At 41.9% G+C, this 25,864-nt stretch overlaps 1 protein-coding gene across 1 annotated transcript in view; it reads left to right on the forward strand.

Moving 5' to 3' along the window:
• Nucleotides 1–25,864, forward strand: part of LOC144606355 (serine/threonine-protein kinase TAO1) — a 124,885-nt gene that overhangs the window by 76,941 nt on the left and 22,080 nt on the right. Inside the window, exons 9-13 of the mRNA XM_078422382.1 lie at nt 465–558; nt 14,579–14,660; nt 19,106–19,273; nt 19,693–19,899; nt 24,204–24,338. Coding sequence (XP_078278508.1) covers nt 465–558; nt 14,579–14,660; nt 19,106–19,273; nt 19,693–19,899; nt 24,204–24,338 — 686 coding nt within the window. The remainder of the gene's footprint in view (nt 1–464; nt 559–14,578; nt 14,661–19,105; nt 19,274–19,692; nt 19,900–24,203; nt 24,339–25,864) is intronic.

Here is a 25,864-nt window from a genome sequence, read left to right on the forward strand (position 1 = left end):
CATTCAATCACTATTACTTTAATGATTGGCGGCACGGTAGCGCAGCGGTAGAGTTGCTGCTTTACAGCGAATGCAGCGCCGGAGACACAGGTTCGATCCTGACTACGGGTGCTGCACTGTAAGGAGTTTGTACGTTCTCCCCGTGACCTGCGTGGGTTTTCTCCGAGATCTTCGGTTTCCTCCCACACTCCAAAGACGTACAGGTATGTAGGTTAATTGGCTGGGTAAATGTAAAAATTGTCCCTAGTGGGTGTAGGATAGTGTTAATGTACGGGGATCACTGGGCGGCACGGACTTGGGGCCGAAAAGGCCTGTTTCCGGCTGTAGATATATGATATGATATGATGATAATGCATTTCAAAAAGATTGCATTATTTTCTGAATAAAATCTTAAGTAACACACTGAAAATGACCATGTTGCTGTTATCAGTTGTGGGATCTGATCACTGCTACTTTGCCCACAGCGGAGCGCAAGCCTCCTTTGTTTAATATGAATGCAATGAGTGCCTTATACCACATCGCACAGAATGAGTCACCTGCTCTTCAGTCCAATGAATGGTGAGTATATATTTGAAATCCTGAGATTTGTATAGAAACAGATGTTTCTAAATTATAAATAACCATCAGTTTAAGAAACACTTGTCAGTGGATAAAGGTTCATATCTAATCCTGAGCGTTTAAACATCCTTCGATGTATGGCAAAAGCTTAAAATGGAGTTATATATTTTTCAATATGTTTATTTTGCGAAGCTGTTTTTATGGTAATAAGATTGTCACCCATGAACAGCACTGTGCCAATCACGATTTATTTAAAGTTAAATTGGTTGTTTGCTGACAGCAATTTAATGGACGTTAAAGCCTCAAATTTGTTTTAAAAAGGTTCTAAAAGTAAACCTAGCAATTATAGACCTATTAGTTTGACGTCTGGTGGGAAAATTAATGGAAAAGATACTTAGGGACAATATATATAATTATTTGGATAATCAAGGCCTGATTAGAAACAGTCAACATGGATTTGTGCCTGGAAGGTCATGTTTGACTAATCTTCTTGAATTTTTTGAAGAGGTTACCAGGGAAATTGATAAGGGCAAGGCTGTGGATGTTGTCTATATGGACTTCAGTAAGGCATTTGACAAGGTTCCACATGGAAGGTTGATTAAGAAGGTTAAATCATTGGGTATTAATAGTGAGGTTGCAAGATGGATTCAACAATGGCTGAATGGGAGATACCAGAGGGTAACGGTTGACAATTGTATGTCAGGTTGGAGGCCAGTGTCTAGTGGAGTACCCCAAGGATCTGTGTTGGGTCCACTGTTGTTTGTCATTTACATTAATGATCTGGATGATGGTGTGGCAAATTGGATTAGTAAATATGCAGATGATACTAAGATAGGTGGTGTAGTTGATAGTGAGGTAGATTTTCAAAGTCTACAGAGAGACTTGGGCCTTTTGGAAGGGTGGGCTGAAAGATGGCAGATGGAGTTTAATGCTGATAAGTGTGAGGTGCTGCATTTTGGTAGGACAAATCAAAATAGGACGTACAGGGTAAATGGTAGGGAATTGAGGAATGCAGTGGAACAGAGGGATCTGGGAATAACTGTGCATTGTTCACTGAAGGTGGAATCAAATGTGGATAGGGTGGTGAAGAAAGCGTTTGGTAGGCTTGCCTTTATAAATCAGAGCATCGAGTATAGAAGTTGGGATGTAATGTTAAAATTGTACAGGGCATTGGTGAGGCCGAATCTGGAGTATGGTGTGCAGTTCTGGTCGCCAAATTATAGGAAGGATGTCGACAAAATGGAGAGGGTACAGAGGAGATTTACTAGAATGTTGCCTGGGTTTCAGCACTTAGGCTACAGAGAGAGGTTGAACAGGTTGGGTCTTTATTCTTTGGAGCGTAGAAGGTTGAGGGGGGACTTGATAGAGGTTTTTAAAATTTTGAGAGGGACGGACAGAGTTGACGTGGGTAGGCTTTTCCCTTTGAGAGTGGGGAAGATTCCAACAAGGGGACATAGCTTCAGAATTGAGGGACAAAGGTTTAGGGGTAACATGAGGGGGAACTTCTTTACTCAGAAGGTGGTGGCTGTATGGAATGGGCTTCCGGTGGAAGTGGTGGAGGCTGGCTCGATTTTATTATTTAAGAGTAAATTGGATAGGTATATGGATAGGAGGGAATTAGAGGGTTATGGTCTGAGTGCAGGTAGATGAGACTAGGTCAGGGAGAATGGTCGGCGTGGACTGGTAGGGCCGGACAGGCCTGTTTCCATGCTGTAGTTGTTATATGGTTATGTTATATGGTTATATGGTGTTGCAATAATCCATATCGAATCCAAACTAAATATTTTGTTAATACCAAATAAATAAAAAGTATTCTTGCATGTATTTGGTTTCTTTTGGTTACCTATGAGAACATTCTGTAATAGCTTGTTTGACTTGAATTTTACATTTCGGAGGTCCTGCCTATTGTGTAGCTGTAGTAACTTCAAATGATAAGTTATGCATTATTAATATACTTTGCTGTGTTATAATTAAGACTATACAGATGGAAGCTATAATGATCAAATACAAATCCCTCTCATTAACAGTTCATGCAGCCTGCATTGTATACCTTCTCAGTCCATATGTCCTGTTTATATTTATCTGGACATCCTGTTCAGCAAAGACATTGTGGGCCGAAAGACCTGTTCCCATGCTTCACTTTCCTCTGCTCTACATAAAAGAAATCTTTCTTTAGCATAGTGTTAATACTATAGAAATATTACCTCATTTAGTTTCTTATTAGGGGAAGGAAAACTAGCTGAAGCTTAAATCTTTAAGCAATCGGCTGCCCTTCAACTGAACTCAGTAATTTATAAGTAGGTTACAGATACCTGGATTTATCTAATTAGAGCAGCTTTAAATGAACTATGCAACTTAATAGTTGAACAGTACAACTGTGTTTCAGATCCTGCAGTACCCAGAAATGATTGGAAGAGAGATCAATTGATAGCATATTTTAATTGTAGCACAAATTTTAATATCTAAATCACATTGCAATTTTAGTGATTTTTCAGGACTGTTACTCTTAGTCAATTAGATATTATCATCTTTGATATTATGTTATGAATCAGTTTTAAGTAAACATTTCTTTGTAATTGAGTCACCTTTTTTCAGAGCAACATTAGTGGAGTCATAGAGTGATACAGTGTGGAAACAGGCCCTAAGGCCCAACTTGCCCACACCGGCCAACATGTCCCATCTCCACTAGTCATAGAGTCATAGAGTGATACAGTGTGGAAACAGGCCCTTCAGCCCAACTTGCCCACACTGGCCAACATGTCCCATCTACACTAGTCATAGAGTCATAGAGTGATACAGTGTGGAAACAGGCCCTAAGGCCCAACTTGCCCACACCGGCCAACATGTCCCATCTCCACTAGTCATAGAGTCATAGAGTGATACAGTGTGGAAACAGGCCCTATGGTCCAACTTGCCCACACCGGCCAACATGTCCCAGCTCCACTAGTCTTAGAGTCATAGAGTGATACAGTGTGGAAACAGGCCCTTCAGCCCAACTTGCCCACACCGGCCAACATGTCCCAGCTCCACTAGTCATAGAGTGATACAGTGTGGAAACAGGCCCTTCAGCCCAACTCGCTCACACCGGCCAACATGTCCCATCTACACTAGTCATAGGGTGATACAGTGTGGAAACAGGCCCTGCAGCCCAACTCGCTCACACCGGTCAACATGTCCCATCTACACTAGTCATATGGTCATAGAGTGATACAGTGTGGAAACAGGCCCTATGGCCCAACTTAATAATAATATATTCCTTTATTCGTCCCACACTGGGGAAATTTGCAGTGTTACAGCAGCAAAGTGTATAGCAAGAGATCATTCATTATAAATAAAAGTAAAGACAAGGATAAATTATCATCAGTTTACTGTGTATTCCTTAACTGTTACTGTTGACTGGTCTGCTGGAAGCAGTGCTGGTTGTGCAGTCTCACAGCAGCGGGAAGGAAGGACCTCCTATATCTCTCCACGCACTTGGGGTGAAGGAGTCTGTCACTGAAGGAGCTACTCAGTACACTTGCCCACACCGGCCAACATGTCCCTGCTACGTTAGTCCCACCTGCCCTAGTAGCTTGATAATATAACTTCAATTTAAAATTGAAGCTTTGTATGGGAACAGAATGGAACGAATTATCATAAGCAGTTAAATGATAATGTAATGATTTAGTACTACATACTTCCCTGTGTAAATAAGGCACATACATATTTCTGGTGCCAGTTGTATTTTTTTAAAAGTTTGTAATTTCCACAATGTTGCTAACTTGCCTGCATGTCACCTGGTTTCGTCCACTCACCTGATGTGGGTGTGGTATTCTTTTTAAACAGACTAGCTCTAATTATGTTTAGTAATCATTCTCTCCATCAGCTTCAACATTGGGTATGGCAGCAGTCAAAATGAGTGTTTAAACACAGACAAATTCCGTTGCTAATTATTTTTATTATTTAGAATGATTCCAGTGACTTTAATTAAATAAACTTTGATATCCTAATTAATACTTATTTTTCTATGTGAGATTTCAAGCTAATATCACCATGGTTTATCAATGAATCTAAGCAATCCACAAGCATTGTTCACACTTAATTTTCTTTACATCAAGCTTCTTGGCAGTTTTACAATTTACCTTTTAACGTAGAACAGTACAGAAGTGGACCCTTCGGCCCACAATGCTTGTACCAAACATAAACTGATCTCATCTGCCTGAACATGATCCATATCCCTCCATTCCTTGCACTTCCATGTGCCCATCCAAAGGCCTAATGCCTATCTAAACACCAGTTTATACTTTCATACTTTTATTTTTTTATCTTCAGAAATACGAACTGACTTTTGTTTTAAATATTTTCGTACTGAAATAGTTCCCAGGTTATAAAATTATTCCCTTTTTTTAATTTCTAGAACAAAGATAAATGTTAGAGAACCACATTTGGTGTGCACATAAATAGTAAACCTAGACCCAAGTATTGACCCATGGTAAATAGATAGGGTGAAGCACAGTCTTTTTCATAGAAACATAGAAACATAGAAAATAGGTGCAGGAGTAGGCCATTCGGCCCTTTGAGCCTGCACCGCCATTCAATATGATCATGGCTGATCATTCAGCTCAGTAGCCTGTACCTGCCTTCTCTCCATAACCCCTGATCCCTTTAGCAAAAAGGGCCACATCTAACTCCCTCTTAAATATAGCCAATGAACTGGCCTCAACTACCTTCTGTGGCAGAGAATTCCACAGACTCACCACTCTCTGTGTGAAGAAATGTTTTCTCATCTCGGTCCTAAAAGACTTCCCCCTTATCCTTAAGCTGTGACCCCTGGTTCTGGACTCCCCCAACATCAGGAACAATCTTCCCGCATCTAGCCTCTCCAAACCCTTAAGAATTTTATATGTTTCTATAAGATCCCCCCTCAGTCTTCTAAATTCCAGCGAGTACAAGCCCAGTCTATCCAGTCTTTCCTCATATGTAAGTCCCGCCATCCCAGGGTTCAATCTGGTGAACCTTCTCTGTACTCCCTCTAAGGCAAGAACGTCTTTCCTCAGGTTAGGAGACCAAAACTGCACACAATACTCCAGGTGCGGTCTCACCAAGGCCCTGTACAACTGCAGCAGAACCTCCCTGCTCCTAAACTCAAATCCTCTTGCTATGAATGCCAACATACCATTCGCTTTCTTCACTGCCTGCTGCACCTGCATGCTTGCTTTCAATGACTGGTGCACCATGACACCCAGGTCACGTTGCACCTCCCCTTCTCCCAATCGGTCACCATTCAGGTAATACTCTGCTTTCCTGTTCTTGCCGCCAAAGTGGATAACCTCACATTTATCCACATTATATTGCATCTGCCATGCATTTGCCCACTCGCCTAATCTATCCAAGTCACTCTGCAGCCTCCTAGCATTCTCCTCGCAGCTAACACTGCCACCCAGCTTCGTGTCATCCGCAAACTTAGAGATGTTGCATTCAATTCCCTCGTCCAAATCATTAATATACACTGTAAATAACTGGGGTCCCAGCACTGAGCCTTGCGGTACCCCACTAGTCACTGCCTGCCATTCCGAAAAGGACCCGTTTATTCCTACTCTTTGCTTCCTGTCCGCCAACCAATTTTCTATCCACCTCAACACTGAACCCTCAATACCGTGTGCTTTAAGTTTGTACACCAATCTCCTATGTGGGACCTTGTCGAAGGCCTTCTGAAAGTCCAGATATAACACATCGACTGGTTCTCCCTTATCCACTCTACTAGTTACATCCTCGAAAAATTCTATAAGATTCGTCAGACATGATTTGCCTTTGGTAAATCCATGCTGACTTTGTCCGATGATATCACCACTTTCCAAATGTAATGCTATCACATCTTTAATAACTGACTCTAGCATTTTCCCCACTACCGATGTTAGGCTAACTGGTCTATAATTCCCCATTTTCTCTCTCCCTCCCTTTTTAAAAAGTGGGGTTACATTAGCTACCCTCCAGTCCTCAGGAACTACTCCAGAATCTAAAGAGTTTTGAAAAATTATCACTAATGCATCCACTATTTCTGAGGCTACTTCCTTAAGCACTCTGGGATGCAGCCTATCTGGCCCTGGGGATTTATCTGCCTTTAATCCATTTAATTTACCTAACACCACTTCCCGACTAACCTGGATTTCCCTCAGTTCCTCCATCTCATTAGACCCCCGGTCCCCCGCTATTTCCGGCAGACGGTTTATGTCTTCCTTAGTGAAGACAGAACCAAAGTATTTGTTCAATTGGTCTGCCATCTCCTTGTTCCCTATGATCAATTCACCTGTTTCCGACTGCAAGGGACCTACATTTGCCTTAACTAATCTTTTCCTCTTGACATATCTATAAAAGCTTTTGCAGTCTGTTTTTATGTTCCTTGCCAGTTTTCCCTCATAATCTATTTTCCCTTTCCTAATTAAGCCCTTTGTCCTCCTCTGCTGGACTCTGAATTTCTCCCAGTCCTCTGGTATGCTACTTTTTCTGGCTAATCTGTATGCTTCATCTTTTGTTTTAATACTATCCTTGATTTCCCTTGTTAGCCACGGATGCACTACCTTTCCTGGTTTGTTCTTTTGCCAAACTGGGATGAACACTTGTTGTAGTTCATCTATGCGACCTTTAAATGCCTTCCATTGCATGTCCACCGTCAACCCTTTCAGCATCAATCGCCAGTCTATCTTGGACAATTCACGCCTCATACCCTCAAAGTTACCTTTCTTTAAGTTCAGAACACTTGTTTCTGTATCGACTTTGTCACTCTCCATCCTAATGAAGAACTCTACCATATTATGATCACTCTTGCCCAAGGGGCCTCGCACAACAAGACTGCTAACTAACCCTTCCTCATTACTCAATACCCAGTCTAGAATGGCCTGTTCTCTCGTTGGTTCCTCGACATGTTGGTTTAGAAAACCATCTCTCAAACATTCCAAGAAATCCTCTTCCTCAGCACCCCTGCCAGTTTGGTTCACCCAATCTATATGTAGATTGAAGTCACCCATTATAACTGCTGCGCCTTTAGTGCATGCATTTCTAATTTCCTGCTTGATGCCATCCCCAACCTCCCTACTGCTGTTAGGTGGCCTGTACACAACTCCCACTAGCGTTTTCTGCCCCTTTAGTGTTTCGTAGCTCTACCCATATCGATTCCACTTCCTCCAAGCTAATGTCCTTCCTTTCCACTGCTTAATCTCCTCTCTAACCAGTAACGCTACCCCACCTCCTTTTCCTTTCTGTCTATCCCGCCTGAATATAGAATATCCCTGGATGTTGAGCTCCCAGCCTTGGTCACCCTGGAGCCATGTCTCTGTAATCCCAACTATATCATAATCATTAATAACTATCTCCACATTTAATTCATCCACCTTATTACGTATACTCCTTGCATTAAAACACAAAGCCTTCAGGCTTGTTTTTACAACTCTCTTACCCCTTGTACGATTATGTTGAAAAGTGGCCCTTTTTGATTTTTGCCCTGGATTTGTCTGCCTGCCACTTTTACTTTTCACCTTGCTACCTGTTGCTTCTACCCTCATTTTACACCCCTCTGTCTCTGCTCCAGCTCCCATCCCCCTGCGGGAATCAAGAACCAGCGGACATAGGTTTAAGGCGAGAAGGGACGATTTAATAGGAACCCGAGAGGCATCTTTTTCATTTGGAGGGTGGTGGGTGTATGGACGAGCTGCCAGAGGAGATAGTTGAGGCAGGTACTGTAACAACATTTAAAAGAGACTTGGATAGGAAAGGTTTAGAGGGACAAGGGCCAAATGTGGGCAAATGGGACTACCTTAGATAGGGCGTCTTTATTAGCACAGACGGGTTGAGCAGATGGGCCTGTGCCCGTGTTTTATGACCTTATACATGGGTAATATGTGACAGTGGTGTCTGTGGTGTGTATTTCTACTATTTCATCATTGACTTCCCAGAAACGAATGACCACAAAGGTGGGGCACTCCACTTGAGTCTTTACATCACTACGTTAAATCTTGTAGCTTATCCTTGTTGGCATGACCATCAAGAAAAATGAAAAATCTGGAAGGCTACGGAAGCAGTGAAATGGAATTGTGTGTGATGGCTGTTTATCTTAAATATCGCCAGTACATTAACATGGGCCATATGCATTTTGTTTTCTTTTTTAAAGGCAGTTATTAATTAAACTTAATATGTAGTAACTGTATTATCTGTAAGAAATACGTGTGTCTAATATTTATGAGCTGATATCATAACAGAGATAAGTTCAATTAATCTTTAATACAGTTCATAGTGTCGTAGAGTGATACAGCGTGGAAACTGGCCCTTCGGCCTAACTTGCCCACACTGGCCAACATGTCCCAGCTACACTAGTCCCACTTGCCTGCATTTGGCCCATATCCCTCCAAACCTGCCCTGTCCATGTACCCATCTAATTCTTTCTTAAACGCTGGGATAGTCCCTGCCTCAACTACCTCCACTGGCAGCTTGTTCCATACACTCACCATCTTTTGTGTGAAGAAGTTACCCTTCAGATTCCTATTAGACCGTTTCCCCTTCATCTTCTATGTCCTCTGGTCCTCGACTCGTGTACTCTTGGCAAGAGTATGAAACTTTCCAATCCGGATTCTGCTCAAACCACTGTACTGAAACTGCGCTCCTCAAAATCACAAACGACATTCTCCTCTCCTCCGACGCTGGCAACCTCAACATCCTCATCCTACTTGACCTCAGCGCCGCCTTTGACACCATAAATCACTCCATTCTCCTCACCCGACTTGAAACCTCCTTTAACATCACCGGCACAGCCCTATCCTGGTTCAAATCTTACCTCTCTGACAGACACCAGTTCATCTCCATTAACAACTGTAAATCCCCCACTGCTCCTCTCCCCCAAGGTGTCCCCCAAGGCTCAGTCCTTGGCCCCCTCCTCTTCATCCTCTACCTGTTCCCCCTTGGTCAATTAATCCGCCGTCATGGTCTCAACTTCCACTGTTTCGCCGATGATATCCAGCTCCTCATCTCCACCAAGTCAATCTCCCCCACCACACACTCTACACTGACAAACTGCATCACTGAAATAAAATCTTGGCTTCAATCAAACTTCCTCAAACTCAATTGCAACAAATCTGAAATCATCATCATTGGTCCAAAAACGCTCACCAAATCCACCTAAAACTTCATCCTCAACATTGATGGTCTCCCAGTATCCACCTCACCTCACATCCGGAATCTTGGAATCATCCTTGATCAAACCCTCTCCTTCGACAAACACATCAAACACATCACAAAGACAGCCTTCTTCCACCTCAAAAACATTGCCCGTCTCCGTCCATTCCTCTCCTCCACAGCTGAAGAAACCCTCATCCACGCCTTCATCACCTCCCGTCTGGACTACTGCAACAGCCTCCTCTATGGCGCACCCTCAAAAATCATCAATAAACTTCAATACATTCAAAACTCCGCTGCCCGTCTACTCACCCACACCCCGATCCGTGACCATATCACCCCCGTCCTTTATAAACTCCACTGGCTCCCCATCCCCCAGAGAATCCAGTACAAAATCCTCCTCATAACATACAAAGCCCTCCATAACCTGGCCCCATCCTACCTGACCGACCTCCTCCACAGGCACACTCCCACCTGCACCCTCCGCTCTGCCGCTGCCAATCTCCTATCCCCCCACATCCGGACCAAACTCAGATCCTGGGGGGACAGGGCTTTCTCCATCGCTGCTCCCACCCTATGGAACTCACTACCCCAAACCGTTAGAGACTTCTCCACACTCACCACATTCAAAACATCACTGAAGTCTCACCTGTTCAGTACTGCCTTCAACCACTGAAGGTCACCTCACCTTCTGTCTCCTTTCTCTGTTCATTTATTTATTTACTTATTTATCTATTTATTAATTTCCCTATGTTCTCAAAATCTCTGTAAAGCGTCTTTGAGTATATGAAAAGCGCTATATAAATAAAATGCATTATTATTATTATTATTATTAAGAGACTCTGTGCATCTACCCGATCTATTCCTCTCATGATTTTATAGTTGATGAAGCATTAAAAATACTGCAAAACTGCCTGCCGTGTCTGGCCAAAAGATTGCAAGTTTGATACCACATCTGGCTGTGTGAACAGGTCTTAAAGATGTAGACGGCAGAAGGAACCAGTTTCAGGCAGTTGAAAGAGCTGATAGGGAGTGGAATGTATACAATGCCAATCACCGAATGATGTGGTGTTATAAATGTGGAGGATATTGCAGGGATTAGTTTAGTTTAGAGATACAGCATGGAAACAAGCCCTTCAGCCCACCAAGTCCACGCCAACCATCAATCAGTTGTACACTAGTTCTATGTTATCCCACTTTCGCATCCACTCCCTACACACTAGGGGCAATTTACAGAAGTCAATTAACCCACAAACCCACTTTGGAGTGTGGGAGGAAACCGGAGCACCTGGAGAAAACCCACGCGGTCACAGGAAGAATGTACAAGCTCCGTGCACACAATATGTGGGTAGGTGTCAGGATTTAACCCGGGTCTCTGGCGCTGTGAGGCAGCAGGTCTACTGTGCTACCCTGTGCTACCCTGGTTGGTAACAGTTAATGAAAAGCCGTGAAGATGAGATAAATTATTTCAAACTCACTGTTATTTGGGGTGGTGGGATATTGTCCAGTAATCAGTAGAGACTGCCAAGGGTGACGCTATATCGTCAGAAGGAAGCATGAAGATCTCATGGCATTTGATATGAAATCAAGAGATTTAATCAAGAGGCCTTCAAAGGTACTTTAGAGGGTGGCACGGTGGCGCAGTAGTAGTGTTGTTGCCTCACAGCGCCTGAGTCCTGGGTTAGATCCTGACTACGGGTGTTGTCGGTACGGAGTTTGTACGTTCTCCTCATGACCTGTGTGGTTTGCTCCGGTTTCCTCCCACATTTCAAAGCTGTACAGGTTTGCAGGTTAATTGGCTTTGGTAAAAGTGTAAATTGTTCCTAGTGTGTAGGATGGTGTTAGTGTGTGGAGATCGCTGGTTGGCACGGACCCGGTGGGCCAAAGGGCCTGTTTCCACGCACTACAAACTAAAGTAAACTAAAGCACTAGGTGAAATTAGTTGAGATAATACTCAGTTACAAGTCACACCCATTTTACAATTATAGTTAAAATGACCTCAGCCATTGTTTACCGTGGCAAGTGCATGCATCAATGATATAGCTGCAAAGACAAACAATCGCAGGATCTACCCTCTGCTGCCCTGAGGATGCCAGCCTAGGCTGGCACTGCACTGCACCTTCCAGCATGGTCCTGGCTGCAGTCTCCTTGCAGTGGGGACATCGGCAGCTGATGCAGTTTGTGTGGAACCAGTGTTTCATTGGAAAATCCAGAGTCCTAGATATACAGCTGGAACCATGCCTTTCAGCCCACCTTGTCTGTGCCAACCTTTTTGGCATACTGGACAAGTCCTATTCGCCTGCATTTGGCCTGTAACCCTCCAAATCTTTTCTATCCATGTTCCTGTCCAAATGTCTTTTAAAAGTTGTAATCATGTCTGCTTGGTGACCATTAAAATTAAAATATTTCTTTTAAAATATAATTGTTCAAATAATGAAAAATTAAAGCATAAAAATAGGCATCTAAAAACAAAGTGGACTATTTAAACTAATTTAATTGCTTAACCTTTCTCCTGATCGTTATAAATGGGGATGCTGCATGTGTGTCAGGGGGGCAGTTTTCCCATCCGGAGTGGAGAGCCTGCAAATTCATGCTGCTCTGTTGAACTTTGAAGAATCCATTTTGCTAGCACATTTATGCAAAAGATTTTTAGTGCACCATGAAAGGTCAGGCTGGGTGCTGGTGATGCAACCCGACAGTGTATCTTGACCACGTATGGGCTGTACATCAGGTAAAAGGATGGAAAGCCTTTCACAAGGCTGTGTGCAAACAGCTGCAATAAATCTCAGGAAATTGAACACAGTCCAGGGCTCCTTCCATCACCTTAAACATCCATTCATTCTGAAACGGTGCAAAGTAGCTGCCCTGTGTCCTGTCTGCAGAATGCATTGCGGTAATTTACCAAGGCTTGTTCATTCATATAAATCTTTGCTTTCCACCTACTGGAATCGTGACCAGCAAGCAAGTAGGTGGACTGTTCTCTCAAATTCTCCAAGCCACACACCTTCACATTTGGGATCAAAAAGGCAAGGTGGGTGTTCCTTTATTTTGCAGTCTGCAGCTAGAGAAAAAGATAACTTTGCCCCATCGTCTGATGGAAAACTAGGAGTGGCTGTAAATATTGGCTGCCCTTGTAGTACAGCTGTCCCAATAATAAATATTTATGGCATCATTAATGGTCATTCATCAGGCATCAGGTGCAGTTGTTGCATTAGCAAATATAGTAAAGTAATCGTGGGATGTTTCGCAAGTACTTACTAGATGCATGGCTTGGCATTTTCCTTATCTGAGGTGCAACAACTCCCCCAGCAAGCTTCTGGTTTTGGAACTGAGATTCCAGAATTCCTAGCCACATATCTTCCAATTACACAGTTGATCAACTAACCATCTTTCTAACAAGTGTTTGAAGTTATTTAGGTAATGTCAAGATTAATAATACACCTTTTAATGTTTTAAGAATCTTTTGAATATACAAAAATTTTGAGCACTAAAATAATTTATCTTCAAAGTACGATATGTACAATTTTATTTTATTTTCCTTTTGAAGTCTTTGTTTACCTTCCAGATATTTCAGCTTTTATAAGTTGGATTCTTGCTTATTTGACTTAATTTATTTGCCTCAGGCCTGTTACCAGCCATTATTATTTGATTATATTGTCTAATTATAACTATGTTGCAGTTTGAATGGGTCTCTGGTATCTTTAGGAGCCATGTAAAAAATCTCTCATTCATATTGTTTAGTTTAGTTTTGAGATACAGTGCGGAAACAGGCCCTTTGGCCCACCGAGTCCATGCCGACCAGCGATCCCCGCACACTTGCACGATCCTACTACCCACACTAGGAACAATTTACAATTATACCAAGACAATTAGTCTAAAAATCTGTACGTTTTTGAAGTGTGGGAGGAATCCAATGATCCCGGAGAAAACCCACGCAGGTCACGGGAAGAACGTACAAACTCCGTACAGACGGGCACCAGTAGTCAGGGTGGAACCCGGGTCTCTGGCGCTGTAAGGCAGCAACTCTACCGCTGCGCCACCGTGCCACCCTTGTGTCATGACATAGTAGGAGACACATCGGCCCATTAATTCTACACCGGCTCTTGAAGCAACTCCATCAACGCCACTTCACCACCTATTTTCACACAACCTATTCTCTTTTTCACATGCCCATCGTTCCCTGATTTTCCTGCCACCCAATTCCACGAGAGGCTATTTACAGCATCCAATTAACCTACCAACTTGCACATCTCTTGGATTTGGAAAGGAACCAGAGCACCCAGGGACAACCCTTACAGTCGCAGTGAAGATACAGAATTCCATATAGTCTGCACTGGAGGTCACAATAGAAGTTGCATCATTGAGCTATGAGGCAGTAGAACTACCTGCTGCACCATTGTGCTGTCAACATAACAACCCACATAACCAAGGGCTGGACATTGTATTCTACAGCATTTCTCTCATTTCGTTTCATGAACATTAATCCACTAAATATCAAGGTTTAAAAAGTGAATGGCATCTATGACTTTTCAATAAATCAGTAGGCCCACCAATTGCAACAGCTTTACTTGCCTCAAGATTAATCACTTTACAGCACTATAGTTGCTTGAACACTAGTTGGATAATATGAAATGGGCACCATTATAATTGCCTGCATTCCATTTTTATGTCCTAATTTTTTGCACCTTGTGCCTTGATTAATTTATTTTCACAATTAGCAATCTTTTTATTAATAATCTTTTGCCAAACCAAGTGAATCATCATTGTCAATTTCAGATGGTAGTGACATGGGTAAACTATTATGAGACCACAGACTTTGATGGAACATGTTTCAATGGCTTTATACTCAACGTGATTTTCCCCTTTATAATTTGCTTAGGTCCGACTACTTTCGCAACTTTGTAGACTCCTGCCTCCAGAAAATTCCTCAAGACAGACCCACTTCAGAGGAACTTCTGAAAGTCAGTTGAATTCTCTATTATATTCCAGTTTGCTTAATCTACTTGCATTTACAGGGTTGAGGAATTTAAGCCTGACCTATCATGTTTCTTACTAGAAGAAATGCATACTAGAAAAATTAATTGGATTAATACATTTTTGAAGTCTTGTCAAGATTAATTGCTTTATAGTATCAATCAATTTTGTGCATAAATTCTGTAAACACATTTCATTATGATCCACACTGAGGGTACTCTATACTGAGTACTGAGGGTACTGAGTGTAAAAGTAAAATCGCCGTTTATTATCTGGGCACCTTTGAAAATATTTCTTGGTACTTCATTGAATTTTACCAATGCACAATAGCTCTTTGGGAAGAGTTCTTGGCAGACCTAGATATAGTGTCTGAAAAAAATAATAATTGTGGAATAAGATATTTTTTTGATGTTTGTAATCTGCAGTAAAGAAGGGTCACCTTCTTTTACCGAAACATCATCTATCCATGTTCTCCAAAGATGCTGCCTGACCAGCTGAGTTACTCCACCACTTTGTGTCCTTATCCGTTTATGCCTTTTGTTATATTTGTATAGTATAAGCGATGTTAGTGTCAGTAACCCAGGCACACTGAGACACATCCGCAGTTGTCTTGAACACAATTTCTGAAGAAGGGTCTCGACCCGAAACGTCACCCATTCCTTCTCTCCGGAGATGCTGCCTGACCTGCTGAGTTACTCCAGCATTTTGTGAATAAATCGATTTGTACCAGCATCTGCAGTTATTTTCTTATATCCCCAAAGAACACCCTGTGTCCCTTCAAAATGTACCTAATCTTGCATTTAACTGTGATCTTCCAATACTTAATGAAATAGCTGAGCTGGAGAGTCAGCAAACAGGGCCATAAAACTCGTGCAGAAATCTCTGCGGGTAGGAGAATTATAATGGGGTGGAGGGAGTGAGCAGGGAAAATAAACAGAATACTGGGTAATTGGAGACCATGCAATAGTTACTAAAACTTCAATGTCTATGCAGATCCTAACAAGATAAAGTAATCATCTTAAGCCAGTGTAATGTAAAGATCTAGAACGAGAGCAGTGCTGACCTACCATCTACCTCATTGGTGACCCTCAGACTGTATCTGTACGCTGTGGCTGGCTCGATTATAATCATGTATTGTCTTTCTGCTGACTGGTTAGCACGCAACAAAAGCTTTTCACTGCACCTTGATACACACGACAATAAACTAAGCAGAAACTAAACTGAGATAAATTGTTCTTGGGGAGATCCTTGATATTGTTTGATTCACCAGGTAGTTTTAGAAATAAATAAGAAACCTGTTGAAATGCCCTTTGGGGCATGTTTTAGATTATGGACAATGGCATCTTAATTAAGGTCACAGAATATTGTGACATCATATAATTGTGATAGCAAATACATTTGATCTCCTATCAGGACCATCAGATATTTCCGTGCTCCATTAACTGGATTGATTTGGCATCCCCACACTTGTTTGTGGCAAAGCTTTTTTAAACAGTTTCTGTCATCCCCGTGCTTCCATTGAACATTTATTCTTCAATGTCTTGTTTGAAACGTTTCTTGTGCTTATTCACTTATATTTTTCTGAGTGGGGATAGAGTAGGTTGTGGAACAGTGCAGATAAAAGTTCTCCACTGGGACTATGGCAAAGTGACCAGAATAAAAATGAAAGATCAATTGCGAAAATCCAGAATAGATGTGGCAATGCTGAGCATGACAGGTCATCATGATAAGTTTCTCTCTGAGTAAATGGATCCAGATTTCATTGTTGAACTAAGTGCTTGTAGGAATAAATCGAATAATTGAAAAAGGATAAAAATTATGACAAGTTTACTGATTTATCATTATAAGTTTGAATTGCAGCTGATTATTTTTTTCAGTCTTTTGTGTGGTAGTTTTGTGTTGTGAAAATGAATGTCCTCTTTATAATGTTGAAAGCCGAGTGAAGATTGCCACACTTAGATTCCTGGAGGATATTAATAATTTGTTTCTTTAAATTTTTAATCTGGCCAGAAATGTTAACAGATTAGTTCCAGTTTTCAGGTCCTCATCAACGTTGAATTTTTATTATTGCCTTTTAAAATACTAGCTTCTCACATTTCATTCTGTTCAAGATTAACAAGCAGAATTGACTTAAGGTGCTATGTTTCATTTGTAAGTTGTACTTTGAATAAATTAATTTCATCTGAAAATTAAAGTTTGAAATTTGGCCAGGGAATAGTATTTCTTATAAGGTGCCTTCAGGTGATTCTTGTTAGCTTTTGGCACCTTTCTGGGAAAAACCAAGGCAGATATTTTGTTTGAAGTCAGCCTTAATTATGCGGATTCTTGGATCCCAGGCCTGGCACCACCCTTGTGAAAATCTGTTGATGGATGAGCCAAGGACTCTATTGTGATCAGCCGAGATATCCATCTGGGCAGTTCCTCTGTAACACCTCCAGCACTGCCCCGCTCAGACATTGCCAGGCACACAGTTGGAACAAGACACTTTTATTATTGATATACAATTTTAAGAGAACTCTGGTATCTATTGCAGGTCACGCCAATTGAACATTTTTCCGTTCAGTTACCTGGCCATTGGCCATTTTGCTGAGCCATGAAACCAAAAGCAGAATATATACTTTGGAGAGTGTATGTCCAGCTGTATTGTGCAATTGGTGATAGACACAACCTGATGGAATAATTCAGTGGGAAAGGCAGCGTCCCTAGAGAGAAGGAATGGGTGACGTTTCGTCTGAAGAAGGGTCTTGACCTGAAACGTCACCCATTCCTTCTCTCCAGAGATGCTTCCTGTCCCACTGAGTCACTCCTGCATTTTGAGTCTATCTTTGGTGTAAACCAGCATCTGCAGTTCCTTCCTACACATGTATTGCGCAAATGGTATATTTTCCAGCAAAAATCACTATTTATAGTCATGAATTAAATAAATGCTGCGGGCATGTATTCTTGGCTGCATACGGTTTCACTTTACGATGAATGAAAACATAACTAACTATAACTTCCTTGAAAATGGACACGAAATGCTGGAGTAACTCCACGGGTCAGGCAGCATCTCAGAGAACATGGATAGGCGATGTTTCGGGTCAGGACCCTTCTTCAGACTAATTGTCATGGGGAGAGAAAGCTGGAAAAGAGGTGGAGGCGGGATAAAGTCCGGCAAGTGATAGGTGGATACAGGTGAATGGGAGGTGGGGGGGGGGTTGAAATGGCAGATGGCCAGAGATGAAAATTCAAAAAGTGTGAGGGAAGGAGGTAACGATAGAAGAGAAATGAAATGGGAAGCCAGAGAAAGAATATAGGTGGAAGGGGAAAGGGAGAGATGGGCTTGCATGGAGAGGGCACAGAGAAGAGGGGGGGGGGGATAGTAGGCAGAATATTTGTAGGCTAGTTAACAAAACTTTGCGAATTCAATGCTCATACTATTAGGTTGCTCGCTACCTAAATAGAATTTTATGGGGAGACACAAAGGTGTAGGGGTAGAGTTGCTGCCCTACTGCTCAGAGACCCGTGTCTGATGCTAAGGGTGCTGTCGGAACAGACTTTGTGCGTTCTCCCCGTGACTGCGTAGGGTTTCTCTGGGTGCTCGGGTTTCCGCCCACATTCCAAAGACGTGCAGGTTTTTAGATTAATTGGCTTCTGTAAATTGCTCATTGTGTGTAGGATGTGAAAATGGAATTACATAGAACAGTGATCAGTGATCGGCGTGGACAAGTTGGGCTGAAGGGCCTGTTTCCATGCTGTACTTCTATAATATGAGGTGCTGCCCCTCCAGTTTGCCTGGGGTTTTAATCTGCATCTGATAGAGGAGACCCAAGACAAAAATGTGCTCGGGAATTTCTCATACTTTCAAGGTATAACTTCCTTGGTTGAGAATTTATTTGTTGGGAAATAAGGGAATGATATTTTCCACCCAAGCTTTTTATTGGCAAAAGGTTAAATAATACCAGTCCAGTTACATTAATGAAATAAACTAATTTCACAGATTTTTTTCTAACTGGGGGAAAAAAGTTGTTGTCCACACAGGTAGTGGCCACCACATATTTCAGTGAGATTCTTACAGAGCTGGTGTTGAGCATGTCTTAGCTTGCCAACAATTGAGAGTTTCAAAGTAAGACAGTTATGCCAGTCAAAACAGGAAGCCTGATGTGAAAGGGAGCTGAATTTTGCATACGGCTGAAATAAATGTTAAACAATTCTAGCATGAAGCTATGAAAGATCTTTATTGGGAGGGAGTCCTCCAATGACGCACATGTATATGTTCCTAGTTTACATTGTGAAACTGTTGGATGAGCTCATTTGTTTGTATTTCTTTTTTGCTTTAAATGTGAATACAGGGTTCATGTTAAAAAAAAAAACCCTGCATTTATGTTTGGAAAGATTACAAAAAATGAGTTCTGCATTCTATTTTCACTTATCTCATCTGTTCATTTTTCAGCATGCCTTCGTTGTCAGGGAACGCCCTGAAACAGTGTTAATAGATTTGATACAGAGGACGAAGGATGCCGTGAGAGAGCTTGATAACCTCCAGTATAGAAAGATGAAGAAAATCCTTTTCCAGGAAGTGCACAATGGGCCTGCAGTAGAGGCTCAAGAGGAGGAAGAGGTGAGAGAACTGGAGGTGGAATTAAATGCCGGAAAATCTTCTTTTTTTTAAAGCCAAAAAATATGCAATTTTAAAAAAATTAGGTCAATTAAATGAGCAAACTTTTACATGATGATAAGTTATTTATTAATTTAATTGTTTTTGTTTTTGTAGCATTTTTTTTGCTCTACTAATGTTACATATTTGGCCATTTTATAGTATTAATCTGAATATTCTTAAATGTATTAAATCAATTCAAGGTTGTGAACTTGTATTTTGGATTTTGTTAAAAAGCTTCACGTGTATAAACGAGCATCAGAATTTTCTGGTAAACTTTGACAGTTGTAGTTTAATTATTTTTTTTAATCAATCTGGCTTTCTCGTGAAAGCTTAAGACAAAGTGTGGCTTTATTCTAATGTTCTTGTGCTTTATTTGAAAGGAACCTGAGCACAGTGTTGGTAGAACGGGCACTGTTAACAGCGTGGGCAGTAATCAATCCATACCGAGCATGTCTATCAGTGCTAGCAGCCAAAGCAGCAGTGTCAATAGCCTTCCCGATGCCTCTGACGACAACAGTGAGATTGCCATGATGCAGGAAGGAGACCATACTGTGATGTCAAACAGCTCCGTCATCCACCTGAAGCCAGTAAGTCTTCCTCTGCTTTCTCAATGCATTCCCAACGTGAAATTTGTGATGGGTTTAGTGGAAACACAAAATTCTTAGTTTTATTGAAATATGTATGCCTGTTTGGATATCTCTAGGATGGTCTAGCATATTGAAAACCAAGCATTGAAAACTTAAAGATAGACACAAAAAGCTGAAGTAACTCAGCGGGTCAGGCAGCATCTTTGGAGAAAAAGGAAGATACAAACAACCTCCCAGATGTTCTAGTGGCCAGAGATCCTAGGGTGACGGAGGAACTGAAGGAAATCCACATTGGGCAGGAAATGGTGTTGGGTAGACTGATGGGACTGAAGGCTGATAAATCCCCAGGGCCTGATGGCCTGCATCCCAGGGTACTTAAGGAAGTGGCTCTAAAAATCATGGACGCATTGGTGAACATTTTCTAATGTTCTATAGATTCAGGATCAGTTCCTGTGGATTGGAGGGTAGCTAATGTTATCCCACTTTTTAAGAAAGGAGGGAGGGAGAAAACAGGAAATTATAGACCAGTTAGTCTGACATCAGTGGTGGGGAAGATGCTGGAGTCAATTTTAAAAGACGAAATTGCGGAGCATTTGGATAGCAGTAACAGGATCGTTCCGAGTCAGCATGGATTTACGAAGGGGAAATCATGCTTGACTAATCTTCTGGAATTTTTTGAGGATGTAACTAGAAAAATGGACAGGTGAGAGCCGGTGGATGTGATGTACCTCGACTTTCAGAAAGCCTTCGACAAGGTCCCACATAGGAGATTAGTGGGCAAAATTAGAGCACATGGTATTGGGGGTAGGGTACTGACATGGATAGAAAATTGGTTGACAGACAGAAAAGAAAGAGTGGGGATAAATAGGTCCCTTTCAGAATGGCAGGCAGTGACTAGTGGGGTACCGCAAGGCTCGGTGCTGGGACCGCAGCTATTTACAATATACATTAATGACTTGAATGAAGGGATTAAAAGTACCATTAGCAAATTTGCAGATGATACAAAGCTGGGTGGTAGTGTGAACTGTGAGGAAGATGCTATGAGGTTGCAGGGTGACTTGGACAGGTTGTGTGAGTGGGCGGCTGCATGGCAGATGCAGTTTAATGTGGATAAGTGTGAGGTTATCCACTTTGGTGGTAAGAATAGGAAGGCAGATTATTATCTGAATGGTGTCAAGTTAGGAAAAGGGGACGTACAACGAGATCTGGGTGTCCTAGTGCATCAGTCACTGAAAGGAAGCATGCAGGTACAGCAGGCTGTGAAGAAAGCCAATGGAACGTTGGCCTTCATAACAAGAGGAGTTGAGTATAGGAGCAAAGAGGTCCTTCTGCAGTTGTACAGGGCCCTAGTTGAGACCGCACCTGGAGTACTGTGTGCAGTTTTGGTCTCCAAATTTGAGGAAGGATATTCTTGCTGTTGAAGGCGTGCAGCGTAGGTTTACTAGGTTAATTCCCGGAATGGCAGGACTGTCATATGTTGAAAGACTGGAGCGACTAGGCTTGTATACACTGGAATTTAGAATGATGAGAGGGGATCTTATTGAAACCTATAAGATTATTAAGGGGTTGGACATGATAGAGGCAGGAAACATGTTCCCAATGTTGGGGGAGTCCAGAACCAGGGGCCACAGTTTAAGAATAAGGGGTAGGCCATTTAGAATGGAGAAGAGGGAAAACTTTTTCAGTCAGAGTTGTAAATCTGTGGAATTCTCTGCCTCAGATAAAGCTCTTAAGGATAGCGGAGTCAGGGGGTATGGGGAGAAGGCAGGAACGGGGCACTGATTGAGAATGATCAGCCATGATCACATTGAATGGTGGTGCTGGCTCGAAGGGCCGAATGGCCTCCTCCTGCACCTATTGTCTATTGTATAAAAGGAATAGGTGATGTTTCGGGTTGAGTTCCTTCTTCAGACTGAGAGTCAGGCTCTCTGTCTGAAGAAGGGTCTTGAGCCTGGCTCCCAGTCTGAAGCAGGGTCTCAACTCGAAACGTCACCTATTCCTATTCTCCAGAGATGTTGTCTAACCTACTGAGTTACTCCAGCATTTTGTGTCTATCTCCGAATGATTTTAAAAACGAATCCTCCTTTTTGCCCCATCCTCTGATTCTAATCACGTCTTTCCTCTTATAACCAGGATCACCTTTGTATGTTGTGCTCTGCATTACTCTGATTCCTAATGTGCAGAATATTTCTAATTATAAGTTATTCTTGTACACAGCAGTGGGTGTGTTATACAGTGTGCATCTTAGGGGCAGTCTGCCATTCTGATACGCATGCTCCACTTGAGAACTCTTGCAACTACTCTTTAGGGCTTGTCAGTGCAATCTCTTCCTTTCTCCCACACCTTTATCGAGCTTCTCTTGACCAGCAATTCAGTGTAATTTTCTCAACTCCTCTTCAGTAGCAAGTTCCATATTCTATCCTCCTAATCTGTGAGCAGGGTTTATTAGCTGCAATGTTATATTTAACATTTGAATTCCTCCATCTTGTTCCACCGTACATCTACAGGCCTTTTGCAACCTTCTCGTACCCGTTGCAGATTCCAGGTGTAATGCCTCTTCTGCTCTTTCCCAGTCCACTGCAATTTCTGTCACGATGCCTCAATCTTTTTGTTTCTCTGTATCTTTAAGAGCCTTCACAAATACAATCTAATCGGCCATATTTCTTTGAGGAACCATGTATATGAACTGGGACTGCTCACTAATGTTTCCTCATTCCACTGATGGTGCTCCATCTTGTGGCTGCTTTGAAAACTGGTTAGGATTGCCACTTCCATTAGATTTATTGGATAGATACAAAATGCTGGAGTAACTCAGCAGGACAGGCAGCATCTCTGGATGGAAGGAATGGGTGACATTTCGGATCAGCACCCTTCTTCAGACTGAAGGGGAGAGGGAGACAGAGATAAGGAAGGGTAAGGTGTGAAAACGTTCCTTCTATCCAGAGATGCTGCCTGTCCTGCTGAGTTACTCCAGCATTTTGTGTCTATCTTCGGTGAAAACCAGCATCTGCTGTTCCTTCCTACACACTAGATTCATTGGGGTCATTTTGTCATCTTTTTAATCAGTTCACGGTCCAACTTGATTGACAAAAATTGTCATGAAGTTTATGCAATGTATTTTTTTTTAAAGAAACATCATAGAATCCCAGTTTATTGGTGATTATATTTACCCAAACTTCATAGCATTTGGATGTAGTTTAAGAAATTTTTTAGACACCGTGGAAAAAGTACAGAAGATCAAGGTGAACGTTAGCAGGAGTATTTTGGAGCAAAAATCTTGTTTGGCCGTGACCAACACTCGCACAGCACAGTTGAACGATGACTTCCATCAAAGATGAATTTACAGGCATTTCCAATTTTTGGTGAAGATTTCCGTTTAAATTTTGTTGAAAGTATCATTGGTTTTTAAAAAGTTAAGCCAATGCTTATAATTTAGAGGCATCTTTCAAAATTGATAAATATTTGGATCACTGTACTCAATACAACAGTTATTAGTGGTAACGAGTGGAATGAGATCCCATGACTGCTGTGTTTTTAATATTTCTCATTCACATATTGGAGCATGTTTTCTAGTTTATTAAAAGCTAAGGAATTTGTGTACGTTATACACAAGAGCTGGTGTCAGGGCTTATGGGGAGAAGGCAGGAGAATGGGGTTGAGAGGGAGAGATAGTTCAGCCATGATTGAATGGCAGAGTAGACTTGATGGGCTGAATGGCCAAATACTGCTCCTATCAATTATGAAGAGTTGGCAGAGAGTCGATGAGTAGAGTGGCCTCCTATGACTACTGAGGATACCGACCTTTATTTTCTTGATTTATTTGATTGGTGCATATACCTGGCAGGCAAACATTGCAGAGCATTTGGGCGTGCTACTCTCTCAATGCAGCCAAAATGACAGCAGAGGTTTATTACCACAGCATAGCACACATCATATCAGCATTGGTTGCTGGTTGAAGTGGTAAATGATTCTTTTTGAAAAAGATTTATTTGTTCCACCAAATTCCTATAGAGTAACCCTTTTGAAAATAATTTTCACATTCCATATTACAGGAAAATTATATGAGTACCTTACATGTGAGCATTGTATATCTGGTCACTACGTTGGCAGGAGTATTATTTTGTTTCATGATCCACACATGGATAAGCTAGTTTTGTGCTGCTTGGCCGTTGTGATATTTGAGCAAGGGCAACCGTTTAGGAACAAGGATGAACCTATAATGTTAATGTTTGGAGGTCTTTGAAAAAGCACCTGGTTCATAATCAAATTTATTTGAACGTCATTTTTTCCTTCCTACTTCTCAGGATCACGATCACTATGGCGAAGAGGTTGATCACAGACCACGGTGCTCAGAACCACAATCGCCACCTCCGGTTTCCCGACATAAATCACATTACCGGAATCGAGAACATTTTGCCACAATACGCACAGCTTCCTTGGTGAGTACTCTTGTTTGTTTGAAAGCCAGCCATGGCATTTATAAAGTCTAGGACCAGAGGGCACAACCTCAGAGTAAAAGGACGCACCTTTTGAACAGAGATGAGGAAAGGAGGATGGTGAAACTGTGGAATTCATTGCCACAGATGGCTATGGGTCCCAAGTCATTGGGTATTTTTAAATGGAGCATGGTGGATTCTTGATTAGTAAGGGAGTCAAAGGTTTTGGGGAGAAAGCAGGAGAATGGGGTTGTAGGTAAAAAATAGATCAGCCATGATCGAATGGCGGTACAGGCTCGATGGGCCGAATGGCCTGGTTCTGCTCCTTGATCTTATGGTTTCTCCAATGAAAAACACTAATCAAGTTGACTTTTAACACGGTAAATTGGGGAGGGAGAGGGTTGAGTGCGATGGGGTTGGTATTAATTTCTGTTTTCTACAGGTACCTCAGAGATGAATTTAATAATTAAGCAAGTTATTTGCCTGTGAGAAATCACAACATTGCAGGTAGCTCAGTGAAGTGATTGAGAAGGCAGAGGTGAAGCCGAATGTACTGATATTCAAATTTGTTTCCCTTACTTTGTTACGGTCATTTTGGAAATTCCTTCCTGGGCAGACGTAGATCCCTGGTAAAATTCCCTTGCATTTCCCATGCATCTGGCCAATTAATGGATTGGAAAATTCCAAAACCTCACTCCATAGCACCATCTACTGAAGGGAATTTGACATGATATCTATTGGAAACTGCATATACTGATGTGCAGTAAACCCTCGCTCTATAACAGACCACACCGGGGGAGGTGGTTATTGGTGATTGAGGGGGTTAATATGTACAGTACTATTGGAAAAACAGCCACTGAACATACACTACACTATAAGCACTCTCTCCAGGCCTTTCATTTTTCAGTAAGTTTCAATGAGGTTCTCCCATATCCTTCTAAACTCCAGCGCGTTGCGTGCATTTCTGCTGATGATGTTAGGCTGGGTGGCAGTGAGGACGGAGAGGAAGACACAGGGTGGCTTTGCAGGATATAGTGGTGCTAGGTGATGGAGCAAAGTCATGGCAGATGGAAAATAACCCTGAACAATGTGAGGTCACCCATTTTGTAGAAAATCTACAAAGCTGGGTTTTAAATGGTTGCAGACTATAAGCTGTTGGCCTGAATATCCTTGCAAACAAATGACTGAAAGTTAATATGCATGTTCAGCAATCAATTACTAAGTCAATTGATATGCTTGCCTCTATTGCAAGTGAGATGTATACAGGAGTTGAATCATTTTGCTCAATTATATAAGAGTCGCGGAGAGACTGCATCTGATATTGTGCGTGGGTATGGTCTCATGACCCAGTGATGAGACACCTGCTACAGTGGGAATGCAGCAATGATTGACCATATTGATTTGTGAAATGTCTGGTTTGTTCTACAAGGATAGATCAGGCAGACAAGGCACTGTGCTCTAGATTGAAGAAGACTATAAGAGGTAATCTCATTGAAATGTACTAAATACTTTTGAGATTTGGCAAGGTA

This window comes from Rhinoraja longicauda, chromosome 26 (genome assembly GCF_053455715.1).
Source record: "Rhinoraja longicauda isolate Sanriku21f chromosome 26, sRhiLon1.1, whole genome shotgun sequence".
NCBI classification, from domain to species: Eukaryota; Metazoa; Chordata; class Chondrichthyes; order Rajiformes; family Arhynchobatidae; genus Rhinoraja; species Rhinoraja longicauda.